The following is a 20,364-nucleotide window of genomic DNA, read 5'->3' on the forward strand; positions in this document are numbered from 1 at the left end:
TCTGTACTAACTCTCAAAAGTGGAAACAAATTGTATTCCATCTTCAATGCTCATGCTCCAATTAATGAAGATAACAGAAAGAATCCAGAGAAAGTAGAAGAATTTTGGTCACAACTTGAAGAAGAACTGTTCAGAACCCCAGAAAAACATGTCAAGATCTTGATGGGCGATTTTAATGCTCAGATTGGAAAAGAGAGAAAATTTCAAAACATCATTGGAACATACATGGCTCACAAAAGGACAAATAGAAATGGTGAAAGACTGACAGATGTTTGTGAATCTTTTGGCATGAAAATAATGTCCACTCAGTTCAAGAGAGCTCCCAAGCAGATGATGACATGGCGATCACCCAACTTCATGTTAGAAGAATTCCATATTGACCGTGTAGCGAGCACCAGTCCGAAGGAAATAATGAATGTCAGAGTGCAGAAAGGTGCTAATTTTGATTCTGACCACTATCAGACAAGGATAAAAGTGAAGTCCACACCTTGTAACCGTAGAAGGAAACTCTTCAGAATACAGAAGTACAGAATTAAATATGTAAATGGCGTATGGCCTCCGGAGAGGCCTGGTGCAGGTCTTTTTCTCGCAGACAGCCTATTAGGTGACCTGCATGTCTGTGAAGATGAGGGCCCTACCTAGGATGATTTCTAATGTTGAATACCCCACACACACCCAGCCCCCAAGCCACTGGAATTAACCAGTTAAGGTTAAAATCCCCGACCCGGCTGGGAATCGAACCGAGGACCCTCTGAACCGAAGGCTAGTACACTTACCATTCAGCCAACGAGTCGGACAGTACAGAATTGAAAAACTCACAGCGGAGAAATAGTAGTGAATATCAGAAAGAACTCAACACGTTGGAGTCCTATGAGTGGGACAAAAATGGTTTGAAAGATTCAGGAAGCAGCGAAACAAACAATTTTTCTTGCTAAGAAGAAGAATTGCCTGCTGCCATTTCTTGATGGATACAGTACTTCTGTATCCATCCCTTGGCACAGGCCAGAGTAAAGTGTAGCTTTTACCGAAGTCCCAGTCTCATCCATGGCTGTGACAATATGGAAGCTGCTGGGGTATGGGTGGTGCTGAGTATTGACATTCAGAGCACGATTAGTGCATCTGAGTGTTATGAAAGGTGTTGCTCATAGGGTCAGTCGTGCTGCAATAGCACTTTCTGACCCAGTGAGGAAAGCAATGGCAAACTACCTCGCTCCTCGTCTTGCCTAGTACGCCTCATTTTGGTGCTGCCATTGGTTTTTGCGGTTTCCTTATAACCGCATAACCTTTGGTGGTGCTATTTGAGGATCCAACCAGCCTCTGGGCTGATGACCTAACAGACAGGAAGAAGAAACATCCATGGTGGAAGGTTGAGTGTGAAGATGTTCTACAAAGACGATCAGAAGCTTGGAACAAGTGGAACTCCAACAAATAGAACTTTGAAGAATTTAAAATCCAAAGGAAAAGGATAGCAAAGGTGTTCAAGAATGCCAAAAGAGGGTTTGAAAGAGACCAGCTGAGAGAGATAGAAGAGAATTTCAAGAAAAACAACACCAGGAACTTCTATCAGATGTTTAAGACAAAACTTCGAGGTTACTTGGCACCCAGCATTTGTAAGCTGATTATGAGCAACAAACAGAACTGTGAACACTTGGCTATATATTTCAAAGAACTGCTCGACTGTGATCCACTTCAAGAAAAACTGACATTCCAGAAACCAGAAAGCACACTTCATGAATCAATCCCACTAGATAAGAACGAAATAAAGGAAATCATCAAGAGATTGAAAAATAACAAAGCATCTGGCAAGGACTTAACTGTTGCTGAACTAATGAAATATGCAGGGGATAATTTCCTGGAACAACTTGAAACACTCTTCAACAGATCTGGTCCACAGGAGAGATCCCAGTAAGAATGGAAGGAGGCTATCATCCACCCCCACAATTAGGAGAATATCAAGCTGGCTTTCGGAAGGGGTGGTCATCTGCAGAACAGATTTTTACCATCAAGACCTTAATCAAAACTAAGACATTTGGAGCAGATAAGAAAGTGTTAATGACATTCGTGGACTTCAAAAAAGCAGATGACTCCATAGACCGGGACACACTAATGGAAGTGCTTAAGGAATTTGGAGTAGACAATAAGACAACAACCGTGATTCATCACACATTAAAAAACACATGATCGCAGGTAAAATTTTTAGAACTGTCAGAGCCCTTTGAAATCAAAACAGGTTTGAGACAAGGAAATAGCCTCACTCCAGTTTTGTTCAACTATGTTTTATAGAAAGTTATCAGGGAATGGCGAAAAGAAATGAGCAAGTTCAACTTTCCAAATGGAATTAGATTAGGTCACAAGAGAACTGGGCTTAAATTTGAATGCCTTGCATTTGCAGATGATAGTCTTTTTTGCAGAGAATTTGCAAATTGCAACTAAGCAGATTGAAGTCCTCAAAGAAACAGCAGACAAAACAGGATTGCAAATATCTTTTGAGAAGACGGAGTACATGAACATAAATACCACTGACCCAACCTGGACAATGAGGTCCAAGTACGGTGACATCAAAAGAGCTACAAAATTTAAGTACCTAGGAGAAATTTTGACTCCAAACATGAATGAAAAGCAGCAATTCAGGAACATGCAAACAAAGATGGAAACTGCATTTAGATTATGTCTAAACACCTACAAATCTAAGTCACTTCCCTACCAGGCCAAATTCAAGCACTACAGTACGACCAGATTTGGAAAAGAAAGAAAGGAGGTTCCTTAGAAAGATTCTTGGACCCAGAAAATCATCAGGCAAGTTTAGACCAAATCAAGAACTATACCAACAATTTGAAAACATCACTACCACAATGAAAAAGAGGAGATTGATATTCTACAGACATATTAAAAGGATGGGATCAGAGAGACTTGCCAACAGGATCCTCACCTTTCAGGAGTACAGGAAGACACAAGTCCCATGGGTAAAAGAAGTCCACCGAGATTTAGAAAAATGTGGGATCACGGCAGAAGATATAACAAACAGAAAAATCTTCAAGCAGAGAGTTGCAGAGGTGAAGGATCTAGCTGATGAGAAAGCTAGGAAGAATAGAGTATTCTCGGTAGAAGAACAAGCACGAGCAAGCCAACGGATGAAGGAATACTATCGTAAGTTACGATCTTCATTTCTGTGTTGACGTTTAACCAATAATGTAGAGTTTGAGGGATGTTCCACCATTCAACACATTGCAACAATTTATTCAATTATAAGAAGACCGGTTTCGACTCCCATGGAGTTATCATCAGTTCTTGGTAAAAATTAAATTAAGGGAAATCTGATAACAATCATTATAACGAAAAATCCTTGCACCTATAGGTGGTTGCATGGAAATACATCATTGAGTTGATAGATATAACCTTGAAATGCAACATACACTTTGCAAGGAGAACTTGGAGCTTAGAAAGTTCCCAGTTCTGGCTCTTAACAGTCTTGTATTCATAGAACTCGGAACACTGGAATTACATGTACTGGATTGAAAATAATTACAGAACACAATAAGGACACTTATAATGGTGTGGAAAACTTGGCTCTGTAAGAGCATTTTGGATTTGACAGTCCTGTTTCTGTCTGAAAAGGATTGGATGAAATACACAATGAAGCAAAATGTATAAAGACATAGATCTAGTCTAAACTGTTGCGCATTCATGTACCGGAACACTGGGAACACTTGTATTGTTTGATAACACACTCATTCAAATGAAAACACTTATAACCATATGAAATATTGGCGTTACTAGAACGTTTATGGGTTTGACTGTCCTGCTTCCCCTGAACACACACAAAACAGTTTCTCATTCTGTCTTTCTCTTTTTCCTCAGATACCTTCAATGCATGTCTCCATAAGCCAAGGCCATACCATCACCATACTACAAACACAATAGCGACGACAGTTACAACTACAATAGCAAATATTTCCATATTGAAGGGAGTTCCCCCAGCTCTTCAACCAGCTTAATTATACTAATACGTTCATGTGCGGTGGTGGTAGTTAACGTCTTTGTTTTCTGTTTTTATATTTTTTTTAAAAGGTTCACATATTCTGGTTGATTGTGACAAGACCGCTCGACAAGTCTATGCCAAGTTGTGTAAACATACAACGATATTTCACTCAGATCCAAGAATATTAAAGTGCCAAGTGTTTCGCATTGGTGTATAAACTTTCAATCAATTAATTTCAACTGCGTTAATGCATTAGTTTCCAGCAGACAGAAGCAGGATCAGCAGTTCTGATCTGTGTTCCACGAACACATGACAATTTTTGTAACCAAAAACCAGAACTTTAAATACCAAGTAGTTTATCTTTAACATTCAATGTATATTTATTTCACTAGTTTAGTCAGGGGAAGCAGGACAGTCAAACCCATAAACGTTCTAGTAACGCCAATATTTCATATGGTTATAAGTGTTTTCATTTGAATGAGTGTGTTATCAAACAATACAAGTGTTCCCAGTGTTCCGGTACATGAACGCGCAACAGTTTAGACTAGATCTATGTCTTTATACATTTTGCTTCATTGTGTATTTCATCCAATCCTTTTCAGACAGAAACAGGACTGTCAAATCCAGAATGCTCTTAGAGAGCCAAGTTTTCCACACCATTATAAGTGTCCTTATTGTGTTTTGTAATTATTTTCAATCCAGTACATGTAATACCAGTGTTCCGAGTTCTATGAACACAAGACTGTTAGAGCCAGAACTGGGAACTTTCTAAGCTCCAAGTTCTCCTTGTGAAGTGTATGTTGCATTTCAAGGTTATATCTATCAACTCAATGATGTATTTCCATGCAACCACCTATAGGTGCAAGGATTTTTCGTTATGATGATTGTTATCAGATTTCCCTTAATTTAACTTTTACCAAGAACTGATGATGACTCCATGGGAGTCGAAACCGGTCTTCTTATAATTGAATAAATTGTTGCAATGTGTTGAATGGTGGAACATCCCTCAAACTCTACATTATTGAAGGAATACTGTTGAAAGAGGAAGGAGAAAGAACTTGCGGAAGCAATGGAAGTTGTGTAATTGCAGCCCATAGATGGCTAAAACGAAAAGAAGAAGAAGAACAGCATATAACCATGGGATCTGGCCAGTAATATGTTGGTGAATGAGGAGTGGTGGAGTGATTTAGTAAAGTGTAAAGGAACTGTCTCAGCTGCATCAGGATAAAGGGAAATGATGACGGTGATGAATTAACATCAAGATAATCAAAAGCCTCTCTAAATAATGACTGTTAACTTGCCTGTATTCAAGCGTCTCAAGACGCCGTATCTGCTGCTCATCCAGGGCTTGTAGAGCTGTGAGTCGGTCTGTGAGTCGTTGGAGTAACATTAGTGTTTGTCCTGGTACATCATCTCCTGTGTCGTCTGTCCCAAACGGGTCGTACTTGGTGGCTTCGGTAGTTTCCTAGAACAGTCACAGTTCAAAAATGAATTGATTTAAAAAAAAGATTATACGTGGTGTGTGGGCTGCAAGCAAAATGCTCAAACTCTCGTATCTTTCCATGTAGCTGATCTCAACTCAGAGATAGAATACATATATTTTTCACCTGAAGAGCTGGGTTGAGTAGCTCAGACGGTTGAGGTGCTGGCCTTCTGACCCCAACCTGCTAGGTTTGATCCTGGCTCATTCCGGTGGTATTTGAAGGTGTTCATATACATCAGCCTCATGTCAGTAGATTTACTAGCACGTAAAAGAACTCCTGCAGGACTAAATCCTGGCACTTTGACGTCTCCGATAAACTGTAAAAGTAGTTTGTGGGACGTAAAATCAATGACATCATTATTGACCTGAGAAATGTGTGTGGGATATTATACATGCAGAGTCAGTTAAGATGGTCACCTCAAATAACTCATAAACCATTAAAAATATTGGAATGTTACCAAGAGATTCACAATCAAATTTGCAGTGCTTTTTCAGCATGTCAGTATCTGCTGAGATAACGATACTTTGTTTTTTACATGGAACTTCACTATTTTCTACACCTAGCATTATAGTCATGGACATGGCAAATTTGGGAATGTAATTATTTTCAAAATCGGATAAGTACTTCTCGAGAATATGGAATGTCTTTAAATGTGCTTCATTCGCCAGCCATGGGCTACCTTTTTGGAGTTAATCACTAATCAGGTGCCCAAGACATATATTACGTATGAATCCTGAGTGTGTTGAAATACAAAGATCCTCCAACCTTTCCTGATAGCTAGGTATTTGGTCTCATATGACTCCACAGAGTGCTCATTGCAGTTTGGAAAGATGACAAGATACCTACTGATTGGAGCAAGGGTGTCATTATCCCCCTGTTTAAGAAAGGAAATCGCCAAAAATGCTCCAACTACTGGGGAATAACACTCCTTTCTCATGGGCTTAAGATTCTTGAGAAAATCCTAGAGAGCAGATTGCGAATCATCTTAAGAGCCACAGTTTGAAGAGAAACAGTATGGCTTCAGGCCTAACATGTCTACAACAGACCTAATCTGTAGTGTCCGTATGTTAATGGAAAAAAATTGGAAAAAAAGACAAAGATCTGTTTATGGTTTTTCTTGACATTAAGAAGGCATATGACGGCATTGCAAGAGAGAAGATATGGGAATGCCTGAGAAAAAGGAATGTGCCAGAGGGACTGGTGAGGAAAGTTCAGATGCTGTATGAGAACTGTACCAGCTGTGGGCGATTGGGTGACGGACATTCATCCTGACTCAAGACCGAAAGTAGAGTCCAGCAAGGCAGTGCACTATCCCCATTATTGTTTATTACCATCATGGATGACATAATGAAGAACATCAAGAAAACCTCTGGTGAACTAAATGCAGTGGCCTTTACTGATTATGTTGTGATCTGGGGAGAAACTGAGGAAAAATTCCAGTTGATACTCAATGAATAGAAGGTTAAGTTCCAGGAGTTCAGTCTCAAGATAGCAAACTCAAAACAGTAGTGATGTTAATAAACAGAGAGGGATGACCAGCGAACATCATACTAGGGACACCATCCACTAGAAAGTGTAATATCTCGAGATACACAAGCCACAGAGGAGGTGGCAAATAGAGTGCAGAAGAGCTCTCACTTTTGCCAGCAAGTACGAACACTCCTCTGGGATCCCAAAGTACCAACAAAATCAAAGCTAATGATGTTCAACAAACCTGCACCCTCACTAAGAAAGACTCATCAAGGTTGCAGGCATCCGAGATGAAGTTCCTTAGGTCCACAATTAAAAAACCAAACTGGATAAGTTGAAGAATGATGTGGTTAGGAAGGAAGCTGGGATTGTTACATCATTGTTAGATTGGATCAGTATGCCCAGACTAAGGTGGTTTGTGCATGTAATATGGATGGAGCCAACAAGGACAGCATATGTTAACTTGGAACGACATGTGGCAGGGAACTGGATGGTGGGAAGACCAAGAACCCACTGAATGGAGATTGCAGATCAGGGAAGGACACTGGAGGACATCATTAACAACAGAACATATCTCAATAAGACAGAATGGAAGAGGCTTGCCAACAGTACCCAGGAAATTGGAACTGTAAAATGAAGATGATGAAAGAAAATACACTGTAATAACAGTGTATGAGTAAAACCTGTAATGTTGTTGTAGGTAGCAGGTAAAGGACGGAGATAGAGATAAGCAACAGCTTCTAAAGCACTATATTATTATCCTGACATATAATGTTAACCTGTGTTTTAAGTAAGAAAAGCATCTGGTTACTAATCACATTTGAAAATAAAATTCCAAGAAAAGTTTCAGGTCCTCTAAATGAAAATAATACCTCAGGACTCCGTAACAATCAGCATGTAAGAACTAGCTATAATAAACCTGGTGTAATAGCTACAATCCAGTGGCCTATTTGATGAAGCTTGAATTGGACACCCAGTGGGAGGAAGGCTGATTTTTAGGCAGATCAAAACTTTGATGCAGCAATCAGCAATCAAGTAGGTCAGGAGTTTGGACATCAATGGAGATTTTGGACAAGTTTGTGGGTGCTGGTAAAAAAAAACAACACAGTTGACCCACTTATTATGTACCTTTAGTTGTTTTTATGTTAATTCATGTTATATTATCAAATAAATACAGCTTTGATTTAATTTCAAACATTCAGGGACATTGGTTAAATATCACTTCATGATAATGTTATACCTTGGAAGCTGTTGCTGATCTGGTTTTTCTTATACTTATTACCTACAATGATATTGAAGGTTGTTAAATTATACTATGATGTCGTAGGCATTTGCAGACACACTTGAGCAAATATCTAGCCATTGGGTGAAGGTGACAGAAGTCTGTATGTCATCAGCTCATGATCTGTGCATAGCATATGCTTTAGCTGCCCTGGATAGTGTTTTCCTTCCAGTAGGATGGCCTACAGGTGGTAAATGAAGCATGTTCGAACACATTTCATTTTCTCGAGAAATACCTGCCAGATTTTGAAAATAATCACACCTCTGAATTTGCAATGTCCATGACTCTAATGCTAATTGTAGAAAACACTATAGTTCTATTTTTTAAAAAAAAAGAGCAAGGTTAATACCGTTATATCAGCAGATATTAATTCACTGGAAAGGGATTACAAGTTTGACTGTGAGTCCCTTATAGAAATATGAACTCCTTTTCAATATCTCGAACGGTTGAAGGGATATTTGAAGTGAACAGTTCAGCTGACTCTCTCTGTGTGTCACTACAAAATATATTTTGATGCTTCTGTGATAGGCTTATATCAAGGCAGCTAATTTCCCATCTACATTTGAAGAAAGGAAATGTGATCTAATTCTTGAATATATTGATAGAAAATTAGAAAGGTTCAAATAGCTGAAGTGGGAGGAAATTGGTTCCTGTGCTGCATTGTAACATGGATAAATATAATTTGTGTAACTGTAATACATTTTGCGATCCCTCCCTTCACTCCTTTTTCATGCAGATTCTTTTGTTTTACCACAAGTAGTTCATAATTTGCATCGCGGATTGAACCAGAAGTCCAAAACACAAATGTACTAGTATTTTCAACCGTATGTGTTTTCCCTTATAATGTGTGCTGAGTTTTAACGCCAAGTTTAAATAACGATTGATATTTTTCTATGAAATTGCTTACCTTAAACATTGCATCATTTTAATCAGAGACTGCTGTTCAAAATTGTTGTTCACACAGCTAAAGAATTTTGGGCATTAATGAATTTTAAATTAGAATTCTTCAGCATCATCAGTCAAAAATCATATTTACTCATGATTCACACAAATCTAATTTCCACTGTTGTAATATTTAGTCAGAACTGTCTATTTTCTGACTTGAGAGGTACATGTTTTGGTATAATCTTCAGCATTCAAGAAAATATACGGAATGTAGATTAAAGGATTGTAAGGAATGAAATATAGTGATAAAGTGTGCTATAGCATGCAGTTAGAACATCCACGATTTAAAGAGTATACTAATTTCTAGAGTGACAGAAGAAGAACTGGATTAGATTGATTTTCTCTGGCAAGACTAGGGTCATTGGGAACTCTCTTCCATCTAACCAGGAAATACAACATTTCCCCAAGTACAAATTAAAAGAAATACAGATGAATTATCTTACAAATGCTAAACAGTATAACAACAATAATAATAATTGTATGGCCTCAGCTGCCATTTGCTGGCCTGCTTGTCAGTTTCAACGTTCCATTTAATCCAGGCCTACTGCAGAGTAAACCAAATCTCTCTTGGGCGTCCATGGCTGAGTTTTTTTGAATTTTTATTGGGAACACACCAAATGTGTCACCAGAGGTCCATTACATGCCGACATCAATATATGGACTGTTGAATGCAAGTTATTCCCCCCCCCCCCCCCCAAAAAAATATCCAATTACCTCTGCCGTGTTTGAACCTGCTATCTTGGGATCCGAAGGCCAGCACTCTACCACTGGTACACAGAGGGAGCTGCAGAACACTATGACCTTGAGTTACTTAGTAATGAAAGTTCTTACATTCAGTTCATATTGTGTGTGAAATTAGAAACATTATGTTTCTTTACCTTTAAACAGATTTTTGTAAAGGGTTATGGAGAAGCTGTGATAATGAACATCCTTACTGTGTGAATAATTTCCACTACAAAATAATGAATACTTAAAACATAATAAATCATTTTCATATTATTGTGTAGAGATGGGGAAGGGAGAATTTGTTTATAAAGATACATGTTTAATAATAGAAATGATATTGATCATATATCGTAAACATAAATATTTTATTTAATGTAAATTCACAAGAAGTTTTTCTCGTAATAAATAAATGCCCTTGAGCAATCACAAATACACAACATTTTATTCAGTGTCGGGCAGTGGTGGGCGTAGGTAAATATAAAATAATAAATGAATATACAGACATGAAACTAATGTTTCCCTTTCATGTATTGTGATTTTACTCATTTTGTTTCTATTGGTCCAACTCCACAGTTCTTTGAATATTTTGTTTTATATTGAAGGAAATATGTTTGATTTAAATGCAGCCACAATGGCACACAACCTTATTGTCCCACATTCTACTGTGTTTTGCGGGTTATGCGAGAGGTGCCACAGTAGAACAGGCTGGCCAATGCCATCTGTGGCTCATTTTGCCAGGCTAATTCTATATTGTTCGCCCCTCTATGATGGTGCGTGAGACATTAGTCTCTCTTACTATAGAGCTAAATGTGTACATTATATGTGCTTTAAACTTTGTTATTAATTCTATACAGTAATGTTTCCTATTTCTAAATACCTAATTCCAAATTCTGGTTCTTGCCTGTTCTCGTTCTTCCTGTTAAGTTTCTTTTCCCGTGAAAGGTAGCATGCCAACCTCTTGCCTGCAGGCCCTGGGTTCAGTTTCTCGCCAGGTCAGGAATTTTTACCTGAATCTGAGGGTTGGTTTGAGGTCATCTCAACATACCTGATTACAATTGTGGAGCTATCTGATGGTGAGCTGGCAGCCCTGGTTTAGAAAGCCAAGAATAACAGCCAAGAAAATTGGCCGCACTGACCATGTGTCATTTCGTAATGTGCAGGCTTTTGGACTGAGCAGCAGTTATTTGGTAGGCTAAGAGCCCTGTGGAACTGGTAGCGCCAGGGAATTTTTATTTTGTTTAGGTTATATTTATAAGATGGTGACTTGGCTGTGAATATACGAAATAAAGAAAGAAACAAAATATTGTAATATTTTTGTTGATTACCTGTGTAACATTCTCCTTGACCCGCTGCAACCTGCGTCCCGAGCGATATCTGTTGGGAACCCTCTCTTCGGCTGTGATACACAGCCCCACCAAAAGGAGTGCGAACCACTTCATGGTCTTGGCTGCTCTGACACGATGAGCCTACAAAATATACAATGCTCCTTTGTTTAGTTTTTAATAAGAGTGCCACATGTCTTGTGACCCTGCTAGGGTTCAATTAACTTTAACTGGGTTCATGACATGGTCTAACTGCCTCAAGGACAAAAGGCTGTCTGTATCGTACAATTGAAGAAGTTAAGTCTGGAAGCTCTTTTTTTCTTATAGGAATATCTGTGTATGTTCTGCATTTTGGTCTCATAAGTACAGCACTTACAGTGTGCAGTCATTCATATTCCACATTCTGTCATCAGTTGTGGGAGTTGTAGGTTGTAGGCTTCAGGTTTAAAATAATGCTCTCTCTCTCCTTTGTGTGCTGCCTGCGTGAGAGAGAGAGAGAGAGAGAGAGAGAGCATGCAAACAAGCTAGTGCTTCCATCATTTATTACTACTTAGTTCTGTTCTTTATATATTTGAACTGTAGCTTTGTGTTTTAAAGTACTGTCAACATTCTCAGGACTGTTGTGTTTGAAGTTCATGATTCCAAGAAACAGGTCTGTTTGGTTTTGGACAGAATAGAGAGAGTGAGCAAGTGTGTGTGTGTGTGTGTGTGGGGGGGGGGGGGGAGAGATCAGTTTCTCTTGACTCTTCTTTTATTCTAAGCCTTAAAACCTTCATGGTTGAACAGTTGACAGCATTATCATAATGGAACTGATAACAGATTTAAAATTACTGCTGCCATGTTCGTAGTAGGGCTTTCATAATCCAGAATACTAGCCGTGATAGCTTTATGGATATCTGTCATATGAAGTAAGACCATATCTTGTAGAGGATACTAAGCTATGTCTTATGAATAAAATATACATTTTTCTACTTTGTTTTATCAAGTCAACCTATTTTGAACAATTACCTCCATTTTACACTCTTCCCTACTTTAGAAGTTAAAAATTAAAGATCAAAATATGACTAATTTATCCTCATTTGTTGGCCAAATACATGAATGTATGAAAAGTGGAATGGTATTGATTGTTGTTTTAAGGGGTAAAATAAATCAGCTCTTCATAACAAATTAAATGGAAAGAAAAGAAAAGACTTACAGAGGGAGATTTGCTGCTGTTGAGACCTTTGTAATCCTTTCTATAGGCTCAGAAGATAGAAATAATATCAGAAAGGTGCTTTCGTCATGGGCTTCCTGTAAGCTTGTGAATAAAAGTCTCCTTGTCTTTTAGCAGTTAACCCATTCAAGTCACAATAAATGGCCACATTGTTGACTGTGGAATCAGATTTAATTTGCTGGCCAGTAGTTTGATTGCAGCTTTCACAAAAGAAGTACATAAAACTCTAACTAATGAAGATAATTAACACAAATTCTGTATTCATGTCATTGAAAAGTTTTGACTTACCCATACTTAATTCCTTAAATATCTGCTGGGTGTTTCATTTGAAATGATTTCGAAGAGCATATCCAGCTTCTCTGAAATGATTGCAAGTTCAGGTGACAGATTGGACTCAAACGTTTTGGTAAGTATATCGGGATTATTGTCTTTATTCTCCCATTTCCAATCACTACGGTTCTTTTGCATTATATGCCGTGCGCATTTGGAAGGACCTGGCGCGGCATTTTCGCTCTCACTTTCTTCAAAGCTCTTCGTACTTGAGTGACTTTCACTGTTGCTGTTGCTACCCTTGAACTCTGATTCATTCTCATAAAAGTCATTACTTCCAGAATCGCTATCTAAAACACTGTCTACAAGCACTTTCAAACTCGCATTGTCATTACCGCATCCATGATGAATACTGAATAGTGATGAAAATAAACTGTTGTTCAACAATCCCAATGTCACACAGAAATACAGACTTGTTTACCAACAGTACATGCCTCTAGTTCCTAACAGTTTGTATTGTGACAACTTATATTGCAAGCAAAATCTTATATAAAAAGATAAGGGAGATATTGCATCATTGCAAATTGAGCTCATTATTTGATTCATGTGCCAAAATACCATGCACTACCACAGTTCGTTAAATGATGCAAAGGAGTTAATATGTTTAAACCGTATCCAGTATTCGGGAGATAGTAGGTTCGAACCCCACTATCGGTAGCCCTGAAAATGGTTTTCCGTGGTTTCCCATTTTCACACCAGGCGAATGCTGGGGCTGTACCTTAATTAAGGCCACGGCCGCTTCATTCCCACTCCTAGCCCTTTCCCGTCCCATCGTCGCCATAAGACCTATCTGTGCCGGTGCGACATAAAGCAACTAGCAACAAAAAAAAAATATATATATGTTTAAACCAAAATATAGTTTGAGTACTCACCATAATAAATTCATTTTCAGCCACCCTTCTAAGCAGAAACAAAATTTGATTAAATAACAAGGCTACTAGTATTGTAGCCAAGATAACCTGCTAACCATGCTACAGTTCTTGTGATATTATTTATCTCTCTTGTTATGTCATAAGCAAATATTGTAAAGTTTGCTGTCAACCCCTACTATTTCCATATAAGAGATACATTTTGGTCAACCTTTCCTTAATACATTTAATTTTGAAGATTGCTTTTTCGGTCAATTGGTGCTGTAAATTTAGTTTGAATCTTTTTCTTGCATCATCAGTCCTAAGATTGGTTTTGGCAGTGCAAGAAGCTCTCCACTGTTCTCTGTCTTGGGCTAGTCGCTTTAGAGTTGTATAGGAGTGACGACTGGTATTTCTCTTGACCTGATCAATGTACTGCAACCTCAGTCCGCCTCTTGCATTTTTTCCCTCTACAGCTACTTCAAGAATTGGCTTCCGCATTCTTTTGTGCATTACAATATGCCCAATCTACACATCCCTTCTCTTGCAAATTTTTTCCATAAGCATGGCTTCACCAGTTCAACCCAACTCAGAACCTCTTTGTCACCTTTTGCTCCCAGGTTAAAGATGGAATTCAAGAAGACAACTGGGGGTAAATATTAATTTATAGGAAGGGGAGTTACGGATTGGAATAATTTACCAAGGGAGATGTTCAATAATTTTCCAAAATCTTTGCAATCATTTAAGAAAAGGCTAGGAAAACAACAGATAGGGAATTTGCCACCTGGGTGACTGTCCTAAATGCTAATAAGTAGTGAATGATTGATTGAATGAATGATTCTGAACATCCTCTGATAACACCTCATTTCAGAGCCACAATCCTTTTCCTCTCATGTTCCCTGAGTGACCAGGTCTTGCTTCCATATAGCAGCACACTCCATACAAAGATTTTCAAACCGAGCTCGATAGCTGCGGTCACTGAAGCGCGGCCAGTATCCAGTAATCAAGATATAGTGGGTTCGAACCCAACTGTCGGCAGCCCTGAAGATGGTTTTCCATGGTTTCCCATTTTCACACCAGGCAGATGATGGGGCTGTACCTTAATTATGGCCACGGCCATTTCCTTCCCACTGCTAGCCCCTTCCTATCCCATTGTCGCCGTATGACCTATCTGTGTTGGTGCAACGTAAAGCAACTTGTGTGTAAGATTTTCAACAGATTTATTTTGAGGTACTTGTTTGTGCTGCTTTTGGTGAATGACTAATGACTAATTAAAGGTGTTCTTAGCCTGGTTTATTTCACTTAAAATCACACTCTTTGACCTCCCATCTGATGTTGCCCTGCTTCTGAGTTTAAATAAATGTTGTAAATGCTTTTGGCACATGAAATTGAGACAGTAATATTGTGTACTAACCTATCATGTAAACTCTGTTGTCCACAGGTCAGGGACGTTTTGGGAAAGTGTACACGGCTGTAAACAACAAGACTGGGGACCTCTTGGCCATGAAGGAGATACAGCTACAGCCAAACGATCACAGGACTATACGCAAAGTGGCTGAGGAGCTACGCACATTTGAAGGGATCACCCATCCTTCTCTTGTCCGCTACTATGGAGTGGAAATTCATAGAGTAAGTGTAGTCCATGGCTTGTGGCCATCATTAGCAGATAGACGTGGTTATAGCTTCTTATATTAAAAGTTGAAAGGAAAACGTGCGAGGTTGAGTAGAGCTTGTGGTGTTATGTCTGAAACAAGAGGAGAGTGAAATGTTAAGGAATAAAATTAAAGGAGAAGGAGAGAATGAAGAAAAAACAATGTGTGTGAAATTACTTACCCCTTCGACAGTTGTGATGTCAGTTTGGTTAAAGATGAGGTGAGTTCACCATGGTAGCGTTTGAATGACTGGCATTTGCGCTTCTAGTGTTATATTGATGTGAGATTGGCAGGGGAGGGTATGGAGGCGGGGGTGGGTTTTGTGGGGCATTAAGTTTATGTTCTATTGGATGCAGAAGGCTTGTGGGGGTGGATGGGGAGGGAGTTGCGTTTCTTAAAGTGGGAGGTGTCTTGGAAGATGTTTATTTTAGATTGTTTATAATGTTGTTATGTTTATGGTTTAGTGATTGCAACAATTTTGGTGAAATCTCGTATAAAGGGTTTTTGACTTCAATAATATTGTTAAGGTTTAAATTTTTGTTGTAATATTGGTCTAAAAATATATAAATGTTTTCTAATTCGTTCATTAATTTCCCTTTACCTACTTTTTTAATAATAGTGAGGTCTTGCTTCTTTCATGTGAGAGCTCATAGCTGAAAATTTGTTGTGTTTGGAGGCATTATAATGTTCTAAGTATCTAGTGTGAAAGCTGCGGCCAGTTTGCCTGATGTACGAGACGCCACATTGGGTGCAAGTGAGTCTACCTGCTAATATACATATAGCTATGTTTCTGACGAGTACTTGTCCTCACTCCTAAGTGCCTTAAGAAGTTTGCTGTCTTATCTTTTCACATAAGATTAACAACTTCAACAGATAAACAACTTTGGATTTTAATTTAACCACCACTAAAAGTGACTTTTATCCTAAATATTAAGCTATTATAAGCTCCTTTTGCCATCTCCAGAATAAGGCACCATATTTACCAGATTTCATTTCAACGCAGTAATTTACATATTTATTTTGAACTTTTAACTCGCTACTTGTTACCACATTTAAAAAGAGGGCATTCGTAAAAATCTGTAATAAGGATTGATTATAAGACTTTGTCATAAGAACACTTATTACTACTGTCTTCCAGTTGCTAGTCCTTTTTTAGACATTTGTACCTACAACAGTATCCTCTTATTTATATTTTAGGCCTTTGTTAAAAACTACATATAAGAACAATCAGGATTCTGATATTTTTCATTCTTTAAGGAATGATATTTTTAGGCTGATGACGCCCTCATTATGGGCGAAACATGTCCCTGTATCTAATATGTTAAGATCTATTTCTTAAATTTAAATTAAAAAACTCTTAGTACTGAATAGGTGGAATTTATAATCTAGTTTTATTCTTTGATTTTAAGCTGTGGAAATGCATTAAAAATCCTAACAATTTCAACAAGGACACTGGCTATCAATTAAGTAACATGTGGTTATCAGCCATTAAAGGATTTACGTAGGTAGCTCTTCCCTGTCCTTTCTGTATTGTTATTTTGTTTTGGTGTTTTCCAAATTCACACGTTAGACATCACCAGTTGGTTCATTCCAAGCTATGTTTTGTGTGTTAATGTCATACTTTCAGAATGTGTGTACACCCCCACTCCCCTCCACACGATCTCACATCATTGGCATCCTCTGGTTTTTTCCACATACTTTATTTCCATTCTCCAGCTCTGTTCTATTCTATCCTGATGTCTTTCGTTGAATTTATTTTATTTTATTGTTTTCTTCCACCACATTCGTCTCTGCTTAATCTAATGTCCTTTCTGATACTTCTCACGCACACAGTGTGATAGAATGTCTTAATTGGAGCTTAATGTTGTTGTCAGCTTGGAGCGCTGTGCCAGCATACAGCGAGCCTCGTGGTGAAAAACGAGCGTACCACTACAGTTTTCCAATGGGAAAGCGTTCTTAAATTGAAATCCTCATTATTGTAGAAGTCTTCCTTGTGAACATTCAAGATTTTCTTCTGAAGACGCGGAGCAAAGTTCTCTGCAAAATGTTAAGAGTATCACCTTGTTTTCTTGACACAGTGTAAGCCCAAAAGCCTATATCAAGTCTACAAGTTTACGCCATGAAAGCACCAATGTTAACATCTACCCTGTTAGTAGGACCCCAATTTCAGAGCTTCTCGGGTAAATTTTACATGAGGTTCCAAGGGTGCACAAACTCCTTGGTTTAAGTTTCCAGAAGGTAAAGATTTATTTGAAGAAATTGTAAATCTTTTATTTACATTATATTTTAATGTAAATTTCACATTTTGAGTAAATTTTACATTTTGTCACGTTTCCAAAATGCTTAAAAAAAGGTTACAGGTTGTGAAAAATACAAATACAAAAGTACAGGCCTTTATGAACATTCTGCATAATATCACTATTGGAAAATATTACCACCTCTATTAATAGTACACTGTTAACACCAAATCAAAAGTGAAGTTTAGGGGTGAAACATCAGAGACATTTGAAATTAAAACTGGACTACAGCAGGGAGATGGGCTCTCACCACTATTATTTAATTGTGCTCTAGAAATGGTAGTGAGGGAATGGTTTAGGAAATGTACCCCCAAAACAAAGATTGGCCGAAAAATCAAAACAAATTGCCTGGGTTTCGCTGACGATTAAGCATTACTAGCAGTGGACATAAAGGAAGCAAAAACCCAGATATCAGAACTTCAAAACATTGCAGATAAAATTGGCCTCAAAATATCATTTGAAAAAACAGAAATTATGCCCCCAAAACCAACACAACTAAAAGAAGTTACCATAAATGGTAATAAAATCAAAATAGTAACTCAATTAAATATCTTGGAGAAGTAATAACACATAACCGAAATGAAAAAATCTCACTCCAAACAAGAACAAATAGATTAGCTAAAGCACAAAAATTAACATGGGATATCTACAAAAAGAAATGTCTATCAATTAATGAAAAAATAAAACACTACAACACAGTTAAAAACCGGAAGCTACATATGCAGCAGAAACACTTTTTAGACTTCAGAAAATTGAAAGGAGGATTGGAACAACCTGCATCAACAAAAAATACCAGAAAGATGGACAGTGGCGGTTAATACCTAACAAAGTCGTGTACAAAGAGCTAGAACCCATTACAGATACTATGCATAAGAGGAGACTGGGATTCTTTGGACATATCGTGAGGATGCAGGATTTGAGACTTCTGAAACAACTAGTACAACACAACTTCGTCTCAAAAAATACCACAACAGGATGTAAATGGATCAGAGAAGTAAGAGACGATCTGAAGGAAATAGGCCTTACAGCAGGACACACCACAAATAAGATAAAATTGAATACAAAAGTCAAGAATGAAATTTCTGCTTTACCCTTACACAAAACAAACCAACAACACACACATTTTCAACTGAGGAAAGGGCACGAAGATCGGAGCATCTAAAGAAGTACTGGGAGGACCGCAAAGTCCGAACAATCCCTTCAAAGAGACCTGAACGACGGACTGACTGAAGTGATCCTATGTGGTCATAAAAGAAGAAGAAGAAGAAGAAGAAGAAGAAGAAGAAGATCATGATGATGATGATGATGATGATGATGATGATGAAGATGAATAGTACACTGTATATAGATGTATCAGTGATGTTGAACATTGCAAGGCATTTATCATTGCTTGCTTGCTCACTTGACCAACACAGAGCCACTTTTTATTTCTGTCTGCTGCATCAGGCCCATCCTCCTCATATCCTTCTGGACCTGATCCCACCATCTTATTTTACATCTTCGCTCTCGTATACCACACTGCTCTTTTTTGATCATGGTATTCCTTTCCTGCCCATCTTAGTCTCCTGCACTTAACCTCTGCCACAATATCAGGGTCTGAAAATAGTTCTATGATTTCCCAATTATGCTTCATTCTCCACTTTCTCTCCTTGTATGTTGATCCAAAAATCCTCCTCATTATCTTGTTTTTGAAGGTTATGATCATCCTTTCTTTCTGTTCTCTGTTCCCTGTATTGCATGTACTATTCTGTTATTTATGTGGATTTTGGTGTGGAGTGACAACAGTTTGGATCCCATTAGCTTCTTTCCTAGGTATGGAGCCTTCTGTTTATTAGTGGGTACCAGAAATTTCTTATTTGTACATTCCTGCTGCTCTTTCAACTTAACAGTTTCCTGCAAGTGAGGAATGCACTAATAAGCTCCATTTTACATGATCGTATGCATATTGGAGTGAGGTGGCTCTTACATTTCTGATCTTGTGTTTATCACAAATACCTGTTTGATACATGCTACAGAATATATTCCAATTTTTTGTGATTATGGGGTTGAAATAGGGTTAACTCCCCTAATTACAATATTTTATTCTCATACTTCCTATGAACCTAGAGAGCTGCAATTTGGCTCAGATGTTTCTCATAAGATAATTAGAAAAAGTGAATTCATTCTAAATTTTTGTGACCAAAGGGACAAAATTGTTACTCTAAAATATCAGTAATTCTCACACTTCCCTTGAAGCTATAGCGGCAAAATTTGGTACAGGTCTTCCTTATAAATCTAATTAGGAAAAGTAAAGATGTTTTATTCCAGTGTTGTGTGATAAATGGAGGTGAAATTGGGGTAACTACCCTAATATTTTATAAAGCCATATGGCTACCTGACTGACATTAATGTTCACCCACATCCAAATGATCCAGAAAGTTCAAATTTGGCAAACTTGTAGCTTTCGGCCTGTAACCGATGGGAAAATTCTGGAAAGTTCAAATGTTTAATCAGCTATAAAAGATCAGAAATTGGATTATATATATTGTAGACAGAACTAATATTTCTGCAAATACTGAACGTTTATTAAAAATGTAGTAATCATGATTTTCACCATTATTATTCCTTGTGTGGTGAAAAAAATGCATCAAATATAAAATCAGAAATTATATTTTGCACAACTTTTGTTGCATACAGTTCTTCGATTTGGCTGATATTGACAGAGAAATTTGACATTCTGTGTTTTGATTCCTTTAATATTTCTATGCCACTGTTCACTAATCAAATGATGTATAGTCTAGTGCACAGTCCTGCTGTCCTTGAACTTCACCTAGTTT

The 20,364-nt window shown here is 37.9% G+C and overlaps 2 protein-coding genes across 3 annotated transcripts in view; one reads left to right on the plus strand and one right to left on the minus strand.

Annotated features, from left to right (window-relative positions):
* The window catches only part of LOC136878733 (fibrinogen-like protein 1), a 44,574-nt gene extending 32,880 nt beyond the window's left edge, over positions 1-11,694 (minus strand). Inside the window, exons 1-3 of the mRNA XM_067152182.2 lie at positions 11,585-11,694; positions 11,212-11,352; positions 5,281-5,444 (exon numbers count right to left, since the gene is read on the minus strand). Coding sequence (XP_067008283.2) covers positions 5,281-5,444; positions 11,212-11,325 — 278 coding nt within the window. The 5' untranslated portion in view covers positions 11,326-11,352; positions 11,585-11,694. The remainder of the gene's footprint in view (positions 1-5,280; positions 5,445-11,211; positions 11,353-11,584) is intronic.
* Mekk1 (mitogen-activated protein kinase kinase kinase 4) overlaps positions 1-20,364 on the plus strand; it is a 258,470-nt gene that overhangs the window by 225,367 nt on the left and 12,739 nt on the right. For both annotated transcript variants that reach the window (XM_067152711.2, XM_067152712.2), the window contains exon 19: positions 15,041-15,228. In XM_067152711.2, coding sequence (XP_067008812.2) covers positions 15,041-15,228 — 188 coding nt within the window. The remainder of the gene's footprint in view (positions 1-15,040; positions 15,229-20,364) is intronic.

This window comes from Anabrus simplex, chromosome 8, assembly GCF_040414725.1.
Source record: "Anabrus simplex isolate iqAnaSimp1 chromosome 8, ASM4041472v1, whole genome shotgun sequence".
Classification (NCBI taxonomy): domain Eukaryota; kingdom Metazoa; phylum Arthropoda; class Insecta; order Orthoptera; family Tettigoniidae; genus Anabrus; species Anabrus simplex.